Below are 18,236 nucleotides of genomic sequence, written 5' to 3' on the forward strand. Positions count from 1 at the left end.
AGATGTTAAACTATGAAATTGCAAGTAGAAAGCTAGCGCTGTTCGTCCTTTTCTATCGCTAGTTACGTATTTTTGCAATATTTTTTACAATATTTATATGTAGTAGTTTCAGAATGGAATTCCATCTGACTTGTTATTGTACATCTTGTTAAAGCCGATTTTAGATACTACAGTGACTCGTGAAACTGTTGCGACCCTTTCAAGCTTTTTTAAAATCCGACGCAAACGGATCGGTTTTTATTTCAAAGTTAGGAGGATCAGAGCTCACCACAGGACGCGTAAAAATATTTTGAAAAAAATTGCGATTGTTCGCAATCGCGAAGGAAAAAGTAAACGTCGCATTCTTCAACTTTCTTATCGTATGCTTAAAACTTTATTCATTCCTGTTGAAGTAGTCACCGCTTCTAAGAAAACTCTACATCTGGTCTTCTTAGTTTTCTCAAACACCGAAGCCATCGACAGCGCATAGACGATAGACTGGGACGAAGGCAGACCATAGACGGTAGACAGGCGACGATGGCTTCGGGGCTAACGCGCGGATCGGGACCAGCTCAAATTATATTCCTACTTGTACTTACACTTCTGTATTCAAATGTATTTTCTACTTTAAAATTTATCCACGCGTTCCTCTGTTCATACATCTAATAACCCCAACAATTCCAATTGCAATTTTTTTCAAATTTCGTTTACACCTCATTCAGTAAGCTAATCCTCTTAAAATCTCCAACAGATTCAAGACGTTTGGTGCGATTTTAAAAAACTCACTCAATCTCAAATTTGCAACGAGTCTGCGAGTCACTGTAGGCAGTACAACCGTAAACGAGCTTGACATATTGACGAATTAAGAATCACTTTAGGAAAGCGTGCAGTCGTTTCAAGTAGTATCGAACCGAAATTGATCAGACAACAGAGTCTAAGCGTTCTATGTACGCTATTAGATGGTTTGTTTCTTTTATATGTATATCTCCATTGTGCAATTTCATTTTATTCCCGTCTTCGTCGTGTATTCTTTTCATATACACCGATGGCTTAGAATATATTGAAATTTCCGATGAAAATGAAAGTTGTCAACAGCGTACCATTTTTTTATTGAAATATCTTTCCGTATTATATATCTCGATTCGAACAAATGATTTTTATTAATACAAGTGCAAATAACTCCAACTCCCCTACCAACTGAAATTTAATCGATAACCACTAGTCCTTTCACGCGATGACAAACAGCAAACTCGATAGCATCCCAAAAACACGCTATTGGCGTCTGTAACACGAGTAACATTATACCGTGTCGAGTCGTAAAATGTAAAATGCCAGTAATCAAAGAATCCAATAACTCAAAAGAGCACAGACGTACGTATGTATATAATATATATGTTGATAATGTAAGTCCACGTTGATCTAAGGAAGAACATATCCTTTCCGTACGTATCCTTTCCAAGGATTATAAAAGTCGGCTTCGATAAGAGAGAACAATGTTAAAATATAAGCCTGAACGTTTTCTCCAGCTCTTCATCCATTTCAGATCTTACTCGATCCTATTCGGACACGGATAAAATTACTTTTATGTTTCCGATTTTGATCATTGAAATTTCGTTTAAATTTCGTTCAAATTTCGTTAATAATAGTTGTGAATCGATAAAAGAAGGATCAGGGGCAACGGTTGGTTGCCCGCTCGCTTTGGCAAAAGAAAAAAGAACGAACGATGAACAACATGCGACGTTAGTGACGCACGTAGAGGACGTTATGGTCGTTTGACACACCTGGAGGCATTGCCAACGCGATCACGTTTGTCACATAGGCAAAACCATTAAGGCACTAACGTGAAAAAGAACAGACAAGCCAACCACGATCTAGAAATGTATGGCAGCCGTGCGAATAAAAAAATTAAAATAATCTTATTGCTATTTTACAAAATGCGAGAAAGGACAACGCGTAAGAAGTTATCGTTTTATGATTTGTTTCTCCGCTCTTTTCATATCGTTATGCTCTACTTCTTTTGATATTTTAAAGACCTTGGACCCGAACTATGCGAAGATATCATCGTTTTAATCACGCTCGTTTCGACCTATAAATTACACACATAATATATAGTTACCTAGCTTCTCGTATAGCTTCGATCCACGTTTTGCAGTCTGACTCTGTAGCCGCTTTTAGCTCGTATGATCGTTGATTCTCCCTTCTATAGGATATCGCGAAACAGTGCTGAAACACATCGTGTAGCAAAAGCATAATTAATCAAATTCCACTTCGAATGATGCGCTTACGGCCAAGTTCGTGTAAACTTAACTTGTTCGCTACACTCGTTGTCAGTGATTCGGCTAATTGCAAAAACAGGCGTAAGAATTTGAAAGAAAATTTCGTCCGAAGCAAACAACAAGTTTACGCTGCTAAACAGGTTTCAAGTTGATGGAATTCGGGTAACTTGACTAAACGTTTTCGAGAATGCCTTATGGAAGCTTATTCGTCTATTCTTTGTTCGTTTATTATTCGCCGATAGATCGACGAAAATCTTGAAGAAGCCGTGTTTCGATATAAATCGTTCCAATAGCAACCGTAGCGATGAATAGGGTCGTTGCGTGGCAGCTTCGGACTTCGAAAATTTATTGAAAAGTTTTAATGTACCAGAAACAAATATACAAGAGGCAGAGATGTGGGCGTAATAAAACATGCGCCATATCGAGTCAGGCGTTAAATATATTCCGACCGATCAGGTACTCGTAATTGTACATTTCGCCGTATTGACTCAGGCGTTTTATTATAACCCGCGACATCGTACTGCGGGTATGTTGTCAAGCGTACGATCTACACGAGAGAGCGGACGCACGAGAGAGCATGTGGCCTATTGTAAACGAAACCTCGGTCCGAGGTCGACAACGAGTGAACCGTACAGTGTGCTTGTCAACGATCGAAGATGTGTACCGGTTGCAATGAAATTATGCTGACAGAGTGTTCAAAACTCGAAACCGCTCCAACTTCCAGGGACACGTGCAATAATCTAGATTCTACTAATGCAACTATTTAGGTCGACGGAATTCTTGATTAATTTGAAAGACTGTCGTTAGAAGATGAAAATTCTTTGCGAGAGAGATTTCGAATTTGTTGCTTGGTTGTTCGTAGCGAATATTGAAACAAATAAGCTTTCAATTCCAAGCCGTATTTACGTGTACAAATAAAACGATATTCCGTGTACGAAGTGGAAAGCTTTTACGAAACATACTGAATTATTCTAACAGTAATAATAATTTCATGAAGACGCACGAAGATGAGAACGTAGTACCCTAGTGGAAAGGAAATATTTTACGACATGCTACAAACAGATTATGCGTTTTATACGCGAGAAGCGTATTATTAATACAAAAGTGAATGTTATCAATAAACGAAAGTGTAGATTTGTCGATGCGATGAGTAGCGTTGCGTTGCACGAAGAATTTAGTCAGCTTTACGCAAATTTTACCGCGTTTCGATTCTCGCACCACACGGACGACAGTTTTGTCGCTACTGCCTCGATTTTGAGTATCGCTCGGCACCTTCTGCGACCTTCTAATTACTCAGACGTGTTTTGCATACGTTCCACCTTGCGATACATCGTCGATCGTGTTTCGTTTCTGCCGTAGACGTACGACTTAACCGAACATCTGTAAACCTCGCGACAAATACGTTCGCTGCTTTAAAAAAAGTACGTTTCGATGGAAAGAACGAATACAAAGGTAGCGCGATAAGTTTGCGTAAAACATTCCGGAACTGATCGAAAGCGTTGAAACAAAGTGATGAAAAGGAGAGACGTTTGATAAATCTCTGAGAGATCTGTCGTCGACATCGGTATATCTCGACAGAGAAAAACATCGGAACCAGAAGTTCTTATTATCGAGTCGATTACGGTCCTGTGTACAAGGCGAGCCAACGGGACGCCAGTAATCCATCAAGCGGTTGTCAAGCACGTACTTTCTCCACCACGAGGACGCATATTAGACGTTACTTACAGACAATTTGCCGCCGACTCAGCTACGAAAGTTTCTCTCAGGGGAGAAAAAGGTTCTTGGCTCTCGCCTTTCCGCCCGATGCTCGAGTTTCAATTTTTTTCTTTTTTTTTTTTTGCGATGCCAATTAAGGTAGGGAAGTTTTATGATAGGATCCCTAGAGAAGAGCGGAAATAATCCCTTTTCTGTCTCACTTGACCTATTACGTCAGTGTTTTCGCCGCGCTCCTGTTTCTCCACGAAATTCTCAGACTGCCGCAATTTATTCATGCGTTACTCTCCTCAAAGATATGTTCTGCTTTACATAACCTTTAGCGGGAAACCTCGCACGACTTCGCCATGATTTCGTACAGCATCAAATTCATAATTTCTCGCGTTCTGCCTTCGCGAAAATAATTACGCGTTTATCTTCGAAACGTTATCGCGTGGTATGATACAAGCTAACGGTACGAAAGAAAATAAATATCGAATGTTTCCTAATTTTTTATTCGCACGCGAGGCTTTAGAAACGTAGCATTGGTTGAATAATGTTTCTCATTAACGTCAAAATCGTTCAAACGCCAACTTTTCTTGCTCCATTTATATTTAGGTCGTGCTAATTGCTCTCCGTTTTAAAGTCAGCTAGGTTTATGACGGAAATCCTCAGGCAAATGGAAATAATTTCTCCGATGTCTTGGCAATCTATGATGTCACGATTTGCTTCGTAATTTCGTTTCAGCGTGGGATTGCAAGTTCGAACGATCGTCGATCACGCCTAGCTGTACGATAAAGTAAAGGAACCGAACGATTTTTCATCGAAATCGCGGGATAGTGAGGAAGCATTCGACGCGTGATATATCCACCAATTTACTAGTCAAATATACGAGGAATTGTAAATGTATATGTAGAGCATCGTTCGATATATCTAAGCTGTGAGGTCGCGATTCAATCGAAATTCACGACAAACGACGCGCGAATATGCGGATGGGTATACTGTCGTTTCGACGAAAGAGAGACTATTAATAGTAATCATCGCTAGGGAATTAATGTTCCTTTGGCCAACGTGGATTAAAGTCAGCCTCCAACCACTCCCTTTAACTTTGATACTCTGCAGGGGATATGCGGGCAAGGCCATTCTGTTTTTCTATCCTACCTTTCTCATTTGTTAGCCTAATTCGCGTCGTTCTGCTTGTTTCGTTATCTTTTCATTCGTCTAATTACGTTCCGCGTACACGTTGTATGTTGCTACGAGAAAATAGTTCTCGAATTATCGCTCTTTTTACAACGTCGAATTCGTCCAACTTTTATAATATTGTTCAACTTCTAATTGCATTAAGTATATTAGTAAGAACGCAAAGTTCGGCAAAATTCTTTCGCGAATATCGTCTGTTCTCGGTGAAGGATTATTATTAACGTTAAACGCTTTATTTTCTCTGAAAAATGTTCCCCGGCTATGACTTTTCTAATAAAATTATCCTACAAAGCGCATCAGTAACAAGTTTTATCATGAATATAAAAACCTTTGTTCCCTTGAGCGGATAATTTTTAATTACTCGATATCCGATCGTATGGTAATCGTTGCTCAATGCCATTAAACAGGACTATACCTTTCATCGACTATTATAACCTGACCATGTTGTTTTAACCGTTTAATTTCTCCGTCCGACGAAGTCAGAAACGAATCAGATCTGACGAAATTCGATAGCGGAAGGTACCTGCCTGCTGGATCGTCTGTATCCACTTTACAAGAAAAAGTGATTACTTTGATTGCTAGCTGTGCGAGTATCTTGTTACCCATGACTAGGGGTCAGGATTGACTCGCGAACAAAACGAGCTAAATCCCTGGCCAATTATAAAGGGACACCTTCCCTGTCTCTTAAAAAAGACGAAATAATTAATCTCACGATATGATAATGTTATTATTATTATTTCTTTCGAGCGGAAGAAAGAATGGTAACAGATTATTCCTTTTATGCATAGGTTCTGAGAACACTTTCTTGTATCGTGAAATATTTTTGTAACCAGCGGTGTTTCGTTCATAGAATTTCCGCGAGTATTCGCAGATTAATATTTCAGCGTGTTTCTCTGCCTAATTTAAATTCATGCGCGAAAGGTACTCTAGATTCCAACGAACATGCCGTATTCTTTTTTTCATCGCCGCTTGAACAACCACGAAACGCAACTTGACAAATGGAAAGAATGGGGAAGGTACAGCAACGAAGACAGATTTTACGTGGACAATACGTTGATCTGTTTTAATCTAGCGTGTACTAAATCCAGCACAGATTTCACAGCATACGTTTTCCTGTTTTTAAACTACGAAATATCGGCCAGACGTTATCTTCTCCTACGTGTATCGGTATTGAAGAAAATCGGAAGCGAACGAGGCAGCGATACGCAGGGGCAACAGTTTTCCATCTCGATGAACTAATCATACCTTTTCAGCCGTCGAATCCGACCGAACAAATACAGAAGTATAGTGTACGAAGTAGAAATCCAGATACGGGCCAGGCACTCGGATGCCGGATGAAATTGGAACGGACGTCGAGTGTAAATATTTAACGGAAGCGAGGAGGAAAACAGCTCCCTAGCTGGTGGAAAGAACAACTTCCTAGGGACGTTGTTTATGCCGACGATATAAAGAATAGATGCTGCGGAGACGAGTTCTGCCACGAACGAGCCAAGCTGACTGAACGTACCTGCTGAAAGGAACATCGTGCGAATTTTTTTCAAGATGAATCGTTTACTTAATCTCGACGTCTATTAATCGAAAGAAAATCAGCGAAACGGCCAGGAAACATCGGGTCGTTTTTGTTGAAGTGATCGATACTTCTGAGAAAACTCTACATCTGGTCTTCGGCTTTCACAAGGCGCCGATGTCGTCTATAGCGCATAGACAAAAGAATGCGTCGACGACAGACGGTAAGCGGCACACGTGCGACGTTTTTTTCGGCGTTCCTTTAGTCATAGGGTAACACTGCTAGCGTGCGGATCTGGACCAGCTTACATATATATTCCTACTTGTATTTACACTTCTATATTAAATTATATTTTCTACCTTACAATCTATCCACACGTTTCTTTGTTCACACATCTAATAACCTCAACAGTTTCAAGTAGACGAGATTAGCTTTGGTCAGACGTAGGACGAGTGTCGAGCGATAAATCGGCTGGCGGATCTTTTCCTCTATTTCTTCCACGCTTCATTTTTCTCGCTCTAACGTAACGATCGAAATCGTAGATATTACAGCGAGTATCGTTAATCCTGCGCACACATACTTGGAGACATTTTGTATACACGTAGAACGTGGAACAGTACGCATCTATCGTTACAGCAGGGAAAATGAAACACGTAGGACATGTCAATTTATTTTCAGATCTAAAGTCGAGGAAAAAGTACTGCGAATAATTTCAGTGGCTTGTAGCAATTTGTTTTGTGCTCTTGCATAGACAAACGAATCAATACGAGCTATTTCGGTGTAAAAATATTTCACATTCCGCGAACTATACAGCGAAATAACGAAACGTAGCCTTTACGGACGTATGAAAGTTTTGAAACACAGTATTTCTATATCCTGTTTCGTTCGGATGATATTCACTTCGAACGTTTCGCGCAAAATTACTCTGCGTATTGTGCGAATTGCGTAAATTAGCGTGCGTTAATTTCTGCACGTTATTATGCTTCGATGACGTAGAAATCGTGTTCAGACGTCGATTTCAATGACGAACTTTCGAGATGCGAATGAAACCCGTTTATAACACATGATACTAATTAATATGAAAATCTACATCTAATCGATAAGCTGTTACGTTACGACGTCCAATATGGGAAACGTTAAACACATCGATCGAATCTTTCATTCTTCGTCTAAATGAAAACATCATCCGTGCTAATTGAATATATGTCCATTTCAAACAAATACACGCATGTATGAAAAATAATGATAACGTACATGTACCTAATGTAAAACAATAATAATTTATAAACATTGGGTCGTCCGAAAAGTTTCTTTCGTTTTATACGGAAATAATGGATGCACAATATTTTCCGTTTTATATTATTTTATCGTATGTACATTACGTATGATTCATTTTGTTCTATCAAGATAAAGATCACAACGTTCGATAGATTAGGTTTCATGTTTGCATAAAGACGCGTCTGTAAAAGAAAGACACTTTTCGGACAACCTAATAGAAAATATATGAATTCGTAGTGGCGAATACAAATTAATAACATACAGGTTCGAAATATTGGAACAAATGAAATATCTTTATGAAAGATATAGACGGTTTACGCAAAATGAACGTTTTATAGAAACGTTTGCAAATGTTTAATCCCAACGATCGTTGTTTTTTTTTTCCTTTTTTATGAAGATACTGAGCAAACTGAAATTACAGATAACGCAAAAAGACAAGAAAGAAAGTTCATGGATTATCGTTTCGTTGAAAACCATTAAACGAGCAAAAATCGTTGGAAATGATCAAAGAAATTAACGATGTACGCATTTTGCTTCGATACATCGGCGAATAACGTTGAACATTACGAAGTAACTGTCAAACAAACTTTTCTTCGCCGATCGTTTTTCGCTTAATTATTCCTACTTTAACGAATTATAAATTATAAATAAATTAAATTGGCTGCATTTAAAAATTCCGTGTGTATGTGTTTTCCTGAAAAAATAGATTAGCGCTATATATCCGAAATTCTGGTAACGTAAATATTTCGTGAAAACGAAAATTTCAGTAGGACTCGTACGTATCGGTGATTTAACGATATAACGTATCGTAATTTTCTAAGAGTTATCTATCTGCTTGTACACGAGAAACGAATTAATCGATATAATTAATTTAGTACGTTGTAGCGCGTTGCGTTTATCGAAACATTTCGATGCGCATCGAATCGATGATCGCGTCGTCAAGCATAACAGCACCACGTCACGAAACAATGAATACTAACAAGATCGTTCGGTAGAAACTAGAAACGCTAATACTATCCGAGACTCGATTCACATGCCGATGCATCGGCCGTTGTTAAGCAGAAAGTCACAGGGGAATAAGTTAATCGACGTTATGAAGCCACATCGGCTCTGAGACGTTCGCGTTTCACGGGGATTGCCGATGCCACTTATCATTATCGATCCGAATACGGAATTACCAATACGTACAACTGTAATCTACCTGGCATAATATACGAAGGAAATTGAAACAAAACGGGTTAACAGTAAACGTTTCGATGGAAGAGCTCTTGATTCCGCTGAAAGTGCTTTTGCTTTTGATGTCTTAAGATGAGCTCGAAGAGGATGCCTGAAGAAGATGTCTCGCTGTACCACAGGCGTCGGTTGGTTCGGCTTCGGTACCGAGTTACAGTTTTATCAATTCGTTCGTAACGATCTATCAACTTGCATCGTTTACGTTAAAAGGGATAAACGATTTGAAAAATGAACAATCGAGAGTCAATCTGCGGGAAAAGGAACGAATTAACTACGTGAACTTTATTTACGAAGAATATCGCGCTGGTCGCTCTTTTTTTATTCAATAATAATTATTAATCGATAATAATATTCAAGGGTATTACAACACTTTTATTTTCTTTGGAATAACTTCACCGAGCACTAAAAATATCCCGTGACCTGTTGTAAGCCTTTGTCACTTGAAAATTCTCTTGTGAAAAACAACGCCATTGCCAGTTTCATACACACGGTTACTATTTATAACCTTTTCATAATCTGTCGCAAAGGAGCACGTGAAATGTTATTTTCCTGCTTAAAATATTTTTTAAGATGTACCATTATACATATATTTTCTACGCATATTGCGTCAGTCATAAATTTAGCGGGGGCGTCGCGTCGTGTCTGATTCCGTCCTCGATTTATTATCGGAAGAGAAAAAGCTCTCTCGATTTCGATGATTTAACAAAGAAAATATGTAAAGACAGATAAGTAGATAAGTATAAGAGAAGATTACATCGTTATTAGCTACCAATTAGCAGATGCATTTCGACAATGGTGGTAAATTAATGACGGTAAAGTATACTTAATTAGAAACTAAACTACAGAACTTCTCTCGTTCGTAGAACCGTTCCGTAGCCACAATTGCAACCGACTTACGGAACGCCGCTCAATGTTATGCCATTTAAAGCTTTTGTAATGAACGTCTACTAAACCGCTTCGATATAAAATTAATTTATGCAGATTATTTCCTTCGTTACATGATACGTATTAGTGGAATTCCGTGAATGAAGCAATTTTCTCTTTGTTACTGCCACAAGAGTTAACCGAATGCAAACTTTCGAAATAAACGACTATGTCCACGTTGCCAAGCAAATACGGTAAAATTTCCAAGCTTTTATTTTACATTCGGAGTGTAATTTATAATAGCAATCGCTGCGTATACGCAATTCGTGGAATATTAAAAACATTGCTCGTATTTTATAAACCACCATTCAACTTTTGCAAACAGTTTAAGTTACCTTTATGTGTCGTGATCTATTTCTGTATTTTATTTCTATTCTTATTGAAGATGACACGGTAGAAACGAAGAATCCGTGGAAGATAATGGAAATCGTTAGTTTGCCCGGTGATATTAAAAGCGCGTATTATTTTTATCTGGCAAAGAAAGTTTGACAATCTAAAAGTTTTCTCAAGTCGCGTCGATTATGAGTTTTCAAAGGGTAAACTTCGGTCGTTTAATCGAAAAAGACCAACATCTACATACGTTACAAGCTGTTAGGTAAATACTAGCGTCGAAGCACGAGATAGCGTGACAAAATTGCGCGGTTTACATAATCGGCATATTAACGAGCAACTGATTATCGAAGACGGCGCACGGTACAAGTGACCGGTTGATCCGCGGTTATTAAACGAGATTCCCGAGAGAAATTGAAAACCGGTTTGTATCGTAATCCTTGGGCGTGCGAGTCCACGGACAGGAGGAAACTATTGACCGGCTGCGGCTGATACGAACACCTTGATGATCCCCGACGTCCTGTAGGTGTGATAAGAGATAAGCGTAAGTGAAGAAACTGCGCGCCAGTTTCGCGAGATGAGCTCCCATGAGAAGCTTATTTTTAGCTCGAAACAAAATCGATTTATCCCTTCTGATGCTACGCCGACTGGCACTACGCTTCCGTGGCCTCTCGGGCCGGCATTGCACACGAAGAAACGAGGGAACAAGGGAAAACCAGAGGGAAACGCAGGCAGCGCGCATGAAATATAAAGCAAGCAAAAAGCAGAGGGAAACGAGTAACAGACCGAGAAAAAGAAATGAAAGGAACGTGAACAAGAGGGAATGAAACGAGCTGTTTTAGCGGCATAATATGCCGGCCTTGGTTCATAAAAACAGAACTTTATTGAGAATCTAGAATTTTGTAGTGATTTAAGGATATATCTGACGGGAGAATCGCTACAAATTTTGCAGATTTTGCACTCCAGACACGTTGATTTTCTACGATTTTCTTATTCCTTTTCTAAAAGATCGTCCATTAGATAAATCAGAAATTTTTTACGCCATTTTAAACCGTGCGATTGGAAAATATCGTAGCGTAAGATTCCTTCCAAAATATCGTACGTCGTTTCTTGGTGAAAATTTCAAACGCTTTATGTGCCGGTAATCCGGGAATAAATTACGAAGCCGATGACAAAGATCGCTTTGTCGAACGCAAAGGCACTTGAGGCATTCGATATCGAACTTGGAATGTTTACTTTGAACTTCCTCGTATAATCCTATCGAATCGTAAACCGCAAAAAATGCTTTAGCGACAGATTGCGCTTGAACGTTAAATTCTTCTCGTGAACTTTACCAATTCTGATATCGTATTACAAGCCGCTAAATCTTTTTCAAATAGATCAAGCTTCGCGATGGATCGTAAAATTATACGTCAACAGGGTCATCCGAGTAGCTAATAACCTATTTCAGTAGCACGATGTTTCCTGTTCCATCATTTGTTCTATTTCCATGAAAACGAGTGATACGATCTCTTTCAATTTCACGACTCATCCCATATGGATTACATCGGGCAAAACACACGGAAAAATCGGATACGTTCGTTCGTCTGTTACACAATTTTATCAAAGGTTCTATTGAAATAGAAACAGCCAGAGAAAAACTATACCTACGATTAATTCGCATACGCGAATCAAAAACGGATACCGTTTACTCTGTTTCGTAAAATGTCCGCCATATAATAGAAGCGAATCGGATTAATGGTCGCGAGATTGAAACGCATAATACAATTCGCGACTCGCATTCGTTCGATATCGAGCGTTAAAACGCGATCCGATGCATCTGAGAATACCAACCGCGTGGAAATTGAAATTGTATACGAGTGAGAATTTCGACGTGGACAAGTGGCAGGTATTCGATGCGATTCAAATTCCTTGCCACGATATTCGTGCGTAGGAAGATGCGAATTTTAATTAAGCCACTATGTATACGATGTTCGCGATACAATTGTCGTCGATCGACTGGAATGATACCGAATAAGCGTCGTTTATCCCTGCGTTATTAATCCGAACTTATTCGTTCGTCGTAAACGCATTATAAATTGTAAATGTTTCGCGATCCTTCGTTTTTTCCTTGCAAATGCTTTCCAACGATGTTAATTGATTTATAATAATTTTATTAGAAACATTTCCCGTGTATGTTCAGCCTCGGAACGAAACGCGGATCAAAATGTTTCCGCGTAGAAAACGAAATTCTTACCAAGTTATTATATAAATGCACGGGCGGTTTCAAGATATTGGACTTATTTTCTATAAAACGTAGAAATAAATTTCTCGACGTGGTCTCCGCTACGGCAACCAGATTCCAATACCTTGAAACCTAGCGCGGTTATTGCAACATTTGAAATTAAACGTAAACGATGTAAAAATATTTTCGTTACTCGGTTCGATAGTTTCGCATTTACCACCGAATTTCACATCCAATTTAGACGTAGTGTTTGCGCGTCGAAAGAACCTAATATTAAAATAACATATCCGTGGCTGCAAGCAAAAATAGAATAACAAAGGAGAAAAGAATAGTAATTATTTAACCAAACGGTTAAAACAAAACGTACGAAATTAATTCTGCCAACGAACATGAACCCTCATTTTAATATTTTTATCCCTTTATCTTACTGATATATTTTTACATCAATACGAATCTAAGTATAATTTTTCCCTCAATCTTAAGGGTTTTTATTAAGGGTGATATTTCTGGAGCATAATACTTAAGAACAAGTGTCTATATATAATTAAAGAGATACACGTATATGTATATGAAATATTTGAACGACTTAAAAGTCTGTAAAAAAAGAAAGAATAAAACATGTTCCAAATTACAGTTGCGAAGAAATTGGTTTGTCCGATTTCATCTATAAGTCAAATTACGTATAAAAATAAATTTTAAAGAAATACGCGCAAATACCGATAGTATGTCGTTTTCATTAATAAGTTACGTATTATTTATCTCATACTGAAATATTTATATACTGCCCGATACCAGTGCCTAAATGATGGCGTAAAAAAGCATATTAAAAGCCAGGAAGGAACAAGTAAGAAATAAAACATGCGAGAAAAGTCTAAATTGAGCGTACTTTTACGTGTACACTGTGCTCTTAAAACGTATTACAGGCCATCACCTTTAACCCTTCTTCTATTATTTTCACCGCGTGACATGGTTCGCACATTATACTTTCTATGCAATTTAACGATTATGTCGTAAGAAATTTGTGGATATTTCGATATTTATATAACAGAACAGTATTTGCAACATATATCGGGTTGTTTCCATACGTAATGAAATGTAAGAGCTAGATACGGCGAATAACTGGCAAGTTAAAAGTAACTTGATCTATCCCCGTTAATTCGACCTCGCCTCTATCCACCATTTTTCCATACAAATTACTATCCGTTATCGCGTCGAAAAAAATTATTTCATTACGTCGAGTCATCGAATTTTTGCTTCTTTTTTAATGATTCTCCTCTCAAGTTGTATTTTGCCACGCGTTCGTGGCTGGAAACGTAATATCAAATCGAATTAATATCAATCGATATAATAAAATTAATAGTTTGATAGAAGCGGAAACGACCTTACCACTTTGTACAGCAATTTTCCTTCCTCTTTCACCGTTCGATCAAGTTCCGCGAATTAATGTTTAAAATGAAAAAGATGGAATATATAAATCTACTTGTTTAATAACGTTGTCTTTTCAAGCAACCTTTAGTATTACAATCAGGAGTTAATAAAGAAGTACCTTCTATTCGTGCGCGCGCGTACAAACTTTTGATAAGATATAAATTAAGAAAAGCAGCAACCTTAATGTTGAAAGAATATTGCTTTAGAAACTCGAGAGTTTTAATTAAAATATTAAAGGCAAAACACAACAAATAGTATCGCGAGGAATATGCTGCGTTATTGTAAAAGCTAGAACTGCAGCGTCGAATAACGTTTTACGGTAATTGAACGATGCAAAGTTTTTGTTTTATAATGTAAATTGAAACTTCGTATATCGTAGCAGACGCTAACTAAATCTATTACAAATCATATTCATCGTATTCCATATAAACTATAATTATTCGTCTGTAATAATTTGACTTCTGCCCGACTGCACAACAATTAATATCATTCACTGTTTATTCGTAACTTTGTAATGACAGAATTTGCGACAAGTTTAATTAATTAGGAATTTTGGAACGAAATTTCAGCAAAATTTTCATTAGGTTGGCTCTAGTTTTGCCAGTGACACCACAGCTGGCTTCGGTTCAATACTACACTCTATACAACGTTGATATACGATACGTTTCCCATAAAGGTATTAGGTAGATTTAATCAAGCAATTTAATTATTTCGGTTTTCCTAAATTGTTAGTTTCTTCGAATTAACGAAATATCGTACGTCACGATTAATACTATTATTATAAACGGTGGATTTATTACTTAAAAGCCAATTTTTTTTCAAGTGCATTGCAGTACATGACGCCACGTTCTTTATATTTATCTTTCCTATCGATACAGTGATTTTGAGTTCTTTTTATACCGCTTCTTTTTATACTACCATTTATGGGTGTAATTATGATCAAACGAAATGACCTTATATTTTTAAAAGAAAGAAGCTAGCGGAACAGAGAAATTTTATATGAAAATGGAGGAAGAAGCCGTATTAAATTTTCACGTTTCATATTTTTATTACGATGTTTCTATCCGCGTATAGTAATATCGTATAATAATTCTCTTCCATCTAATTTATCCATCTCATGGTATTTTTTATAGACTTCATATATATATACATAGCGTTCGAATCAATTTCAATTTGTAGCAATTTTGCAACGGACTTCGATATTTCAAAATGTTATCATATTAACATAATAATATTGTTTTTGAACGTTAACAGTTCATCGAACTTATTAGAACTTATTACGTAAACAGCAGCTATTATATTTACATTAGTTGGCCATGGCTACTGAAGTAAATAAACATGCAAATAGCACGTGATGCAATAGCGTGTAACTCTACAAAGTCTGTAATGCGACTAAATAATAATAATAACGATAATAATCTCGGTTTTCCTGAATTTTGTAATCTTTACTCTCGCCGAGGTCACAAGTGCAGTCCTAATTATGCGCTTTATGGCCAGCCAGATAAATTATTAGGCAGTCGCTCGATAATAACAAGAACCGTGTGTCATAAATTTGTATCCTGGCGCATTGGTAATCAATGGACATGGAACTGTTGGCTTGCGACCCGCACCTCCATTTAGCTGACTTTCCAGATATCTTGCCAGACTAGCTGGACTGTCCAAAGGCTAACAGCGTCGCTGGTTTGCCAATTAGGTCAGCCTCCGCGATATAAACCAAGGGATAAGTTAAACACGTTAGAAAGCTTTTAAGATAATCGGTCAATTTTACAAACGGGACAAAATTTTCCTTTCGTTTGTTTGCCAACGTTCTAAAACTGCAAAATGAAGAAGAAAAGCCTATTTAAACAACAGGCAATTCGAAAGCAACCAACAAATAATATAAAGTGTAATTATTGCAAACCATGGCGAAACTAAATTCCTCTTCTCGCGAGTTCGAGATTCTTCGACTACGAGGATGAAAAAGCAAGCTATACAGAACGATACAAGAAGCTCTGTTCGTGACACGGTAACAATGAAATTTTACGCATGATCGAAGAGAAATACCTGCGTATGAAAAGTAGCAACCTGTACGGAATCTTTTTCCATTTCATCTGTTTTTATATAGAAAGTTTACTGAGCGTAAGGTCAAAGGTAAATCGTAAAACCATCGATTGTCCCGTTTCCATCTGTCGTGTGTAACAACCATAACAGATGCGGAACAAATTTCTCGAACAACAACCAGGCTGGAACTTAGCAGATTGACGACAGTCGGAAGCGTTGTTACAAACCAAGGAAAACAACACGACAACTTTCTAAACATAAATATATCACAGACAGACGGAAAATGGATTATCTTTGCAAAACAGTTTCGGCAACGAGTATTCCGACTATTCAATCCAAGCCACTACCATAATTTTCTTCATATGAACGCAATAGTATCTCTTTAACGAAATCTATCGATTTTCCCCTGTTGTAAAATTTCTGAGTATCGTACGAGAACGCTGCGACGCCTGTGCATACGTGATATATTATCGCGGTATCCGCATTCGCTATCCAATGGTTATATCTATGTATCTTATAAGAACGGATAGGAAAGGGACTGCTCCAAGATCGATAGAGGAATTTTTTCAGCCTGTGAGGCTGAAAGCGCGTCACAGTCCTGACAAATTTATTGTTCGATAAAGTTTGTATGAAACAGGTATAGCTTTTTATTCCAAATATGTATATAATAGGAAATCCGCGTATATATTTACTCTCGTTCGCATCCTGCTACATGTATATATATTTATATAGCGATAAATAATTCACAAATATGATTTAAACGAGTATTTATCGTTCGTATTTCTTAAGGCGTTTCAAAATGTTATTTGTCAGCTGATGAAATAGCAATAAAATTTACTTATTAATATCGGCGACTTTCATGAGAAATCTAATATCTTGATATACTTTCCCTGTACTTTCGATATTTAAAAATAAAAAATTGCTACCGACTTCCTTTTGCACCGCTTCGAAAGGACGATCGATATCCACACGCATTGTTATTAGCAACGGTAAGCTTGCTGACGAGCTGTTGTTTGCATATTTATATTGTTAGCATGATTATTATGTTTAAAATATAAACTTACATATAATTTCCATATTTTCAGAATGCTTGAATTAATGTTATAAATGAAATTGATTAAATCGTTCGATTAAGTCAGTGAAGCAATTCAAAAGCAGAATAAAAAAAAAAAAAAAAAAAAGAAAACAAACGTGTTCGAAGAGCGATGTAAAAATCAAATGGTACGATATGAAATTTTTATATTTTAATTGCTAGCAATTTCACGTATGAACGTATGAACTGTAATGAAATCGTTGCCAGTAGAAACTGTTCATTTATTACTCTAGCTATCTTTCAATAACGTAAGCTGCTCCACTCTATAAAAAGTAACTTTGTAAACGGGAAACAAATACATTTTACGGCACGTGACATTGCAAGATGGAAATAATTGCCTTTCCTCTTTGTGAATACTAAATAGGCTAACGATCGTGAATCTGCAAACGGAATATTAAATAAACAACACGAATACCGTCCTTTGTTTATTCACGAATACCGTCCTTCCTTTATTCACGAATAAGTTGCATATCATAATTATCTATGCTTTAGGATTTCTGAAACTGTGAAACACATTTATATCTGTCTATAACATGCAATAACTATAGCTATCTTGGCCCGCAGAAACGATCAATTACGCGCTGGAATATAATAAAAATTACGTATTATATATTAAAGATAGATACGAGATATCGTGGAGATATATTAAAATTACGTCTACAATAATTAAATTATACCGTTAACGAGGAGTCGTTTTCTTATAGGAAAAGCTGTTCGTTTTGGCAGAAATTGTTCCGGCGTTTGTGAATTTCAGAAAGCAATTTCGTTTGATCGAAAATACTCCATATACGTGTCTCCGTATCTTCAGCCCCGCGACATGATCAAATGAAAATATTCATCCCACGTCATTCGTTGAAGAGCATCATTTATTAAAAAGATCGTGTATTCACATGGTACGGTACTCGCGAATTCATACAAACGAAGGGAAAATTTACAAAATGTGGAAATCATTCAAAGTCGGTATAAGCGTGTACGTACCATATGTTTGTTTCTCTACTGCTTTTAAAAGAATAATTTTCTCAATGTTTATGT

General features: G+C 37.3%; 1 protein-coding gene across 4 annotated transcripts in view; it reads right to left on the reverse strand.

Moving 5' to 3' along the window:
• The window catches only part of LOC139993508 (ras-specific guanine nucleotide-releasing factor 1), a 54,543-nt gene that overhangs the window by 23,054 nt on the left and 13,253 nt on the right, over nucleotides 1-18,236 (reverse strand). For all 4 annotated transcript variants that reach the window (XM_072015291.1, XM_072015290.1, XM_072015289.1 and 1 more), the window contains exon 5: nucleotides 2,096-2,202. In XM_072015291.1, the coding sequence (XP_071871392.1) occupies nucleotides 2,096-2,202 (107 nt within the window). The remainder of the gene's footprint in view (nucleotides 1-2,095; nucleotides 2,203-18,236) is intronic.

Source organism: Bombus fervidus, chromosome 13 (assembly GCF_041682495.2).
Source record: "Bombus fervidus isolate BK054 chromosome 13, iyBomFerv1, whole genome shotgun sequence".
Taxonomy (NCBI): domain Eukaryota; kingdom Metazoa; phylum Arthropoda; class Insecta; order Hymenoptera; family Apidae; genus Bombus; species Bombus fervidus.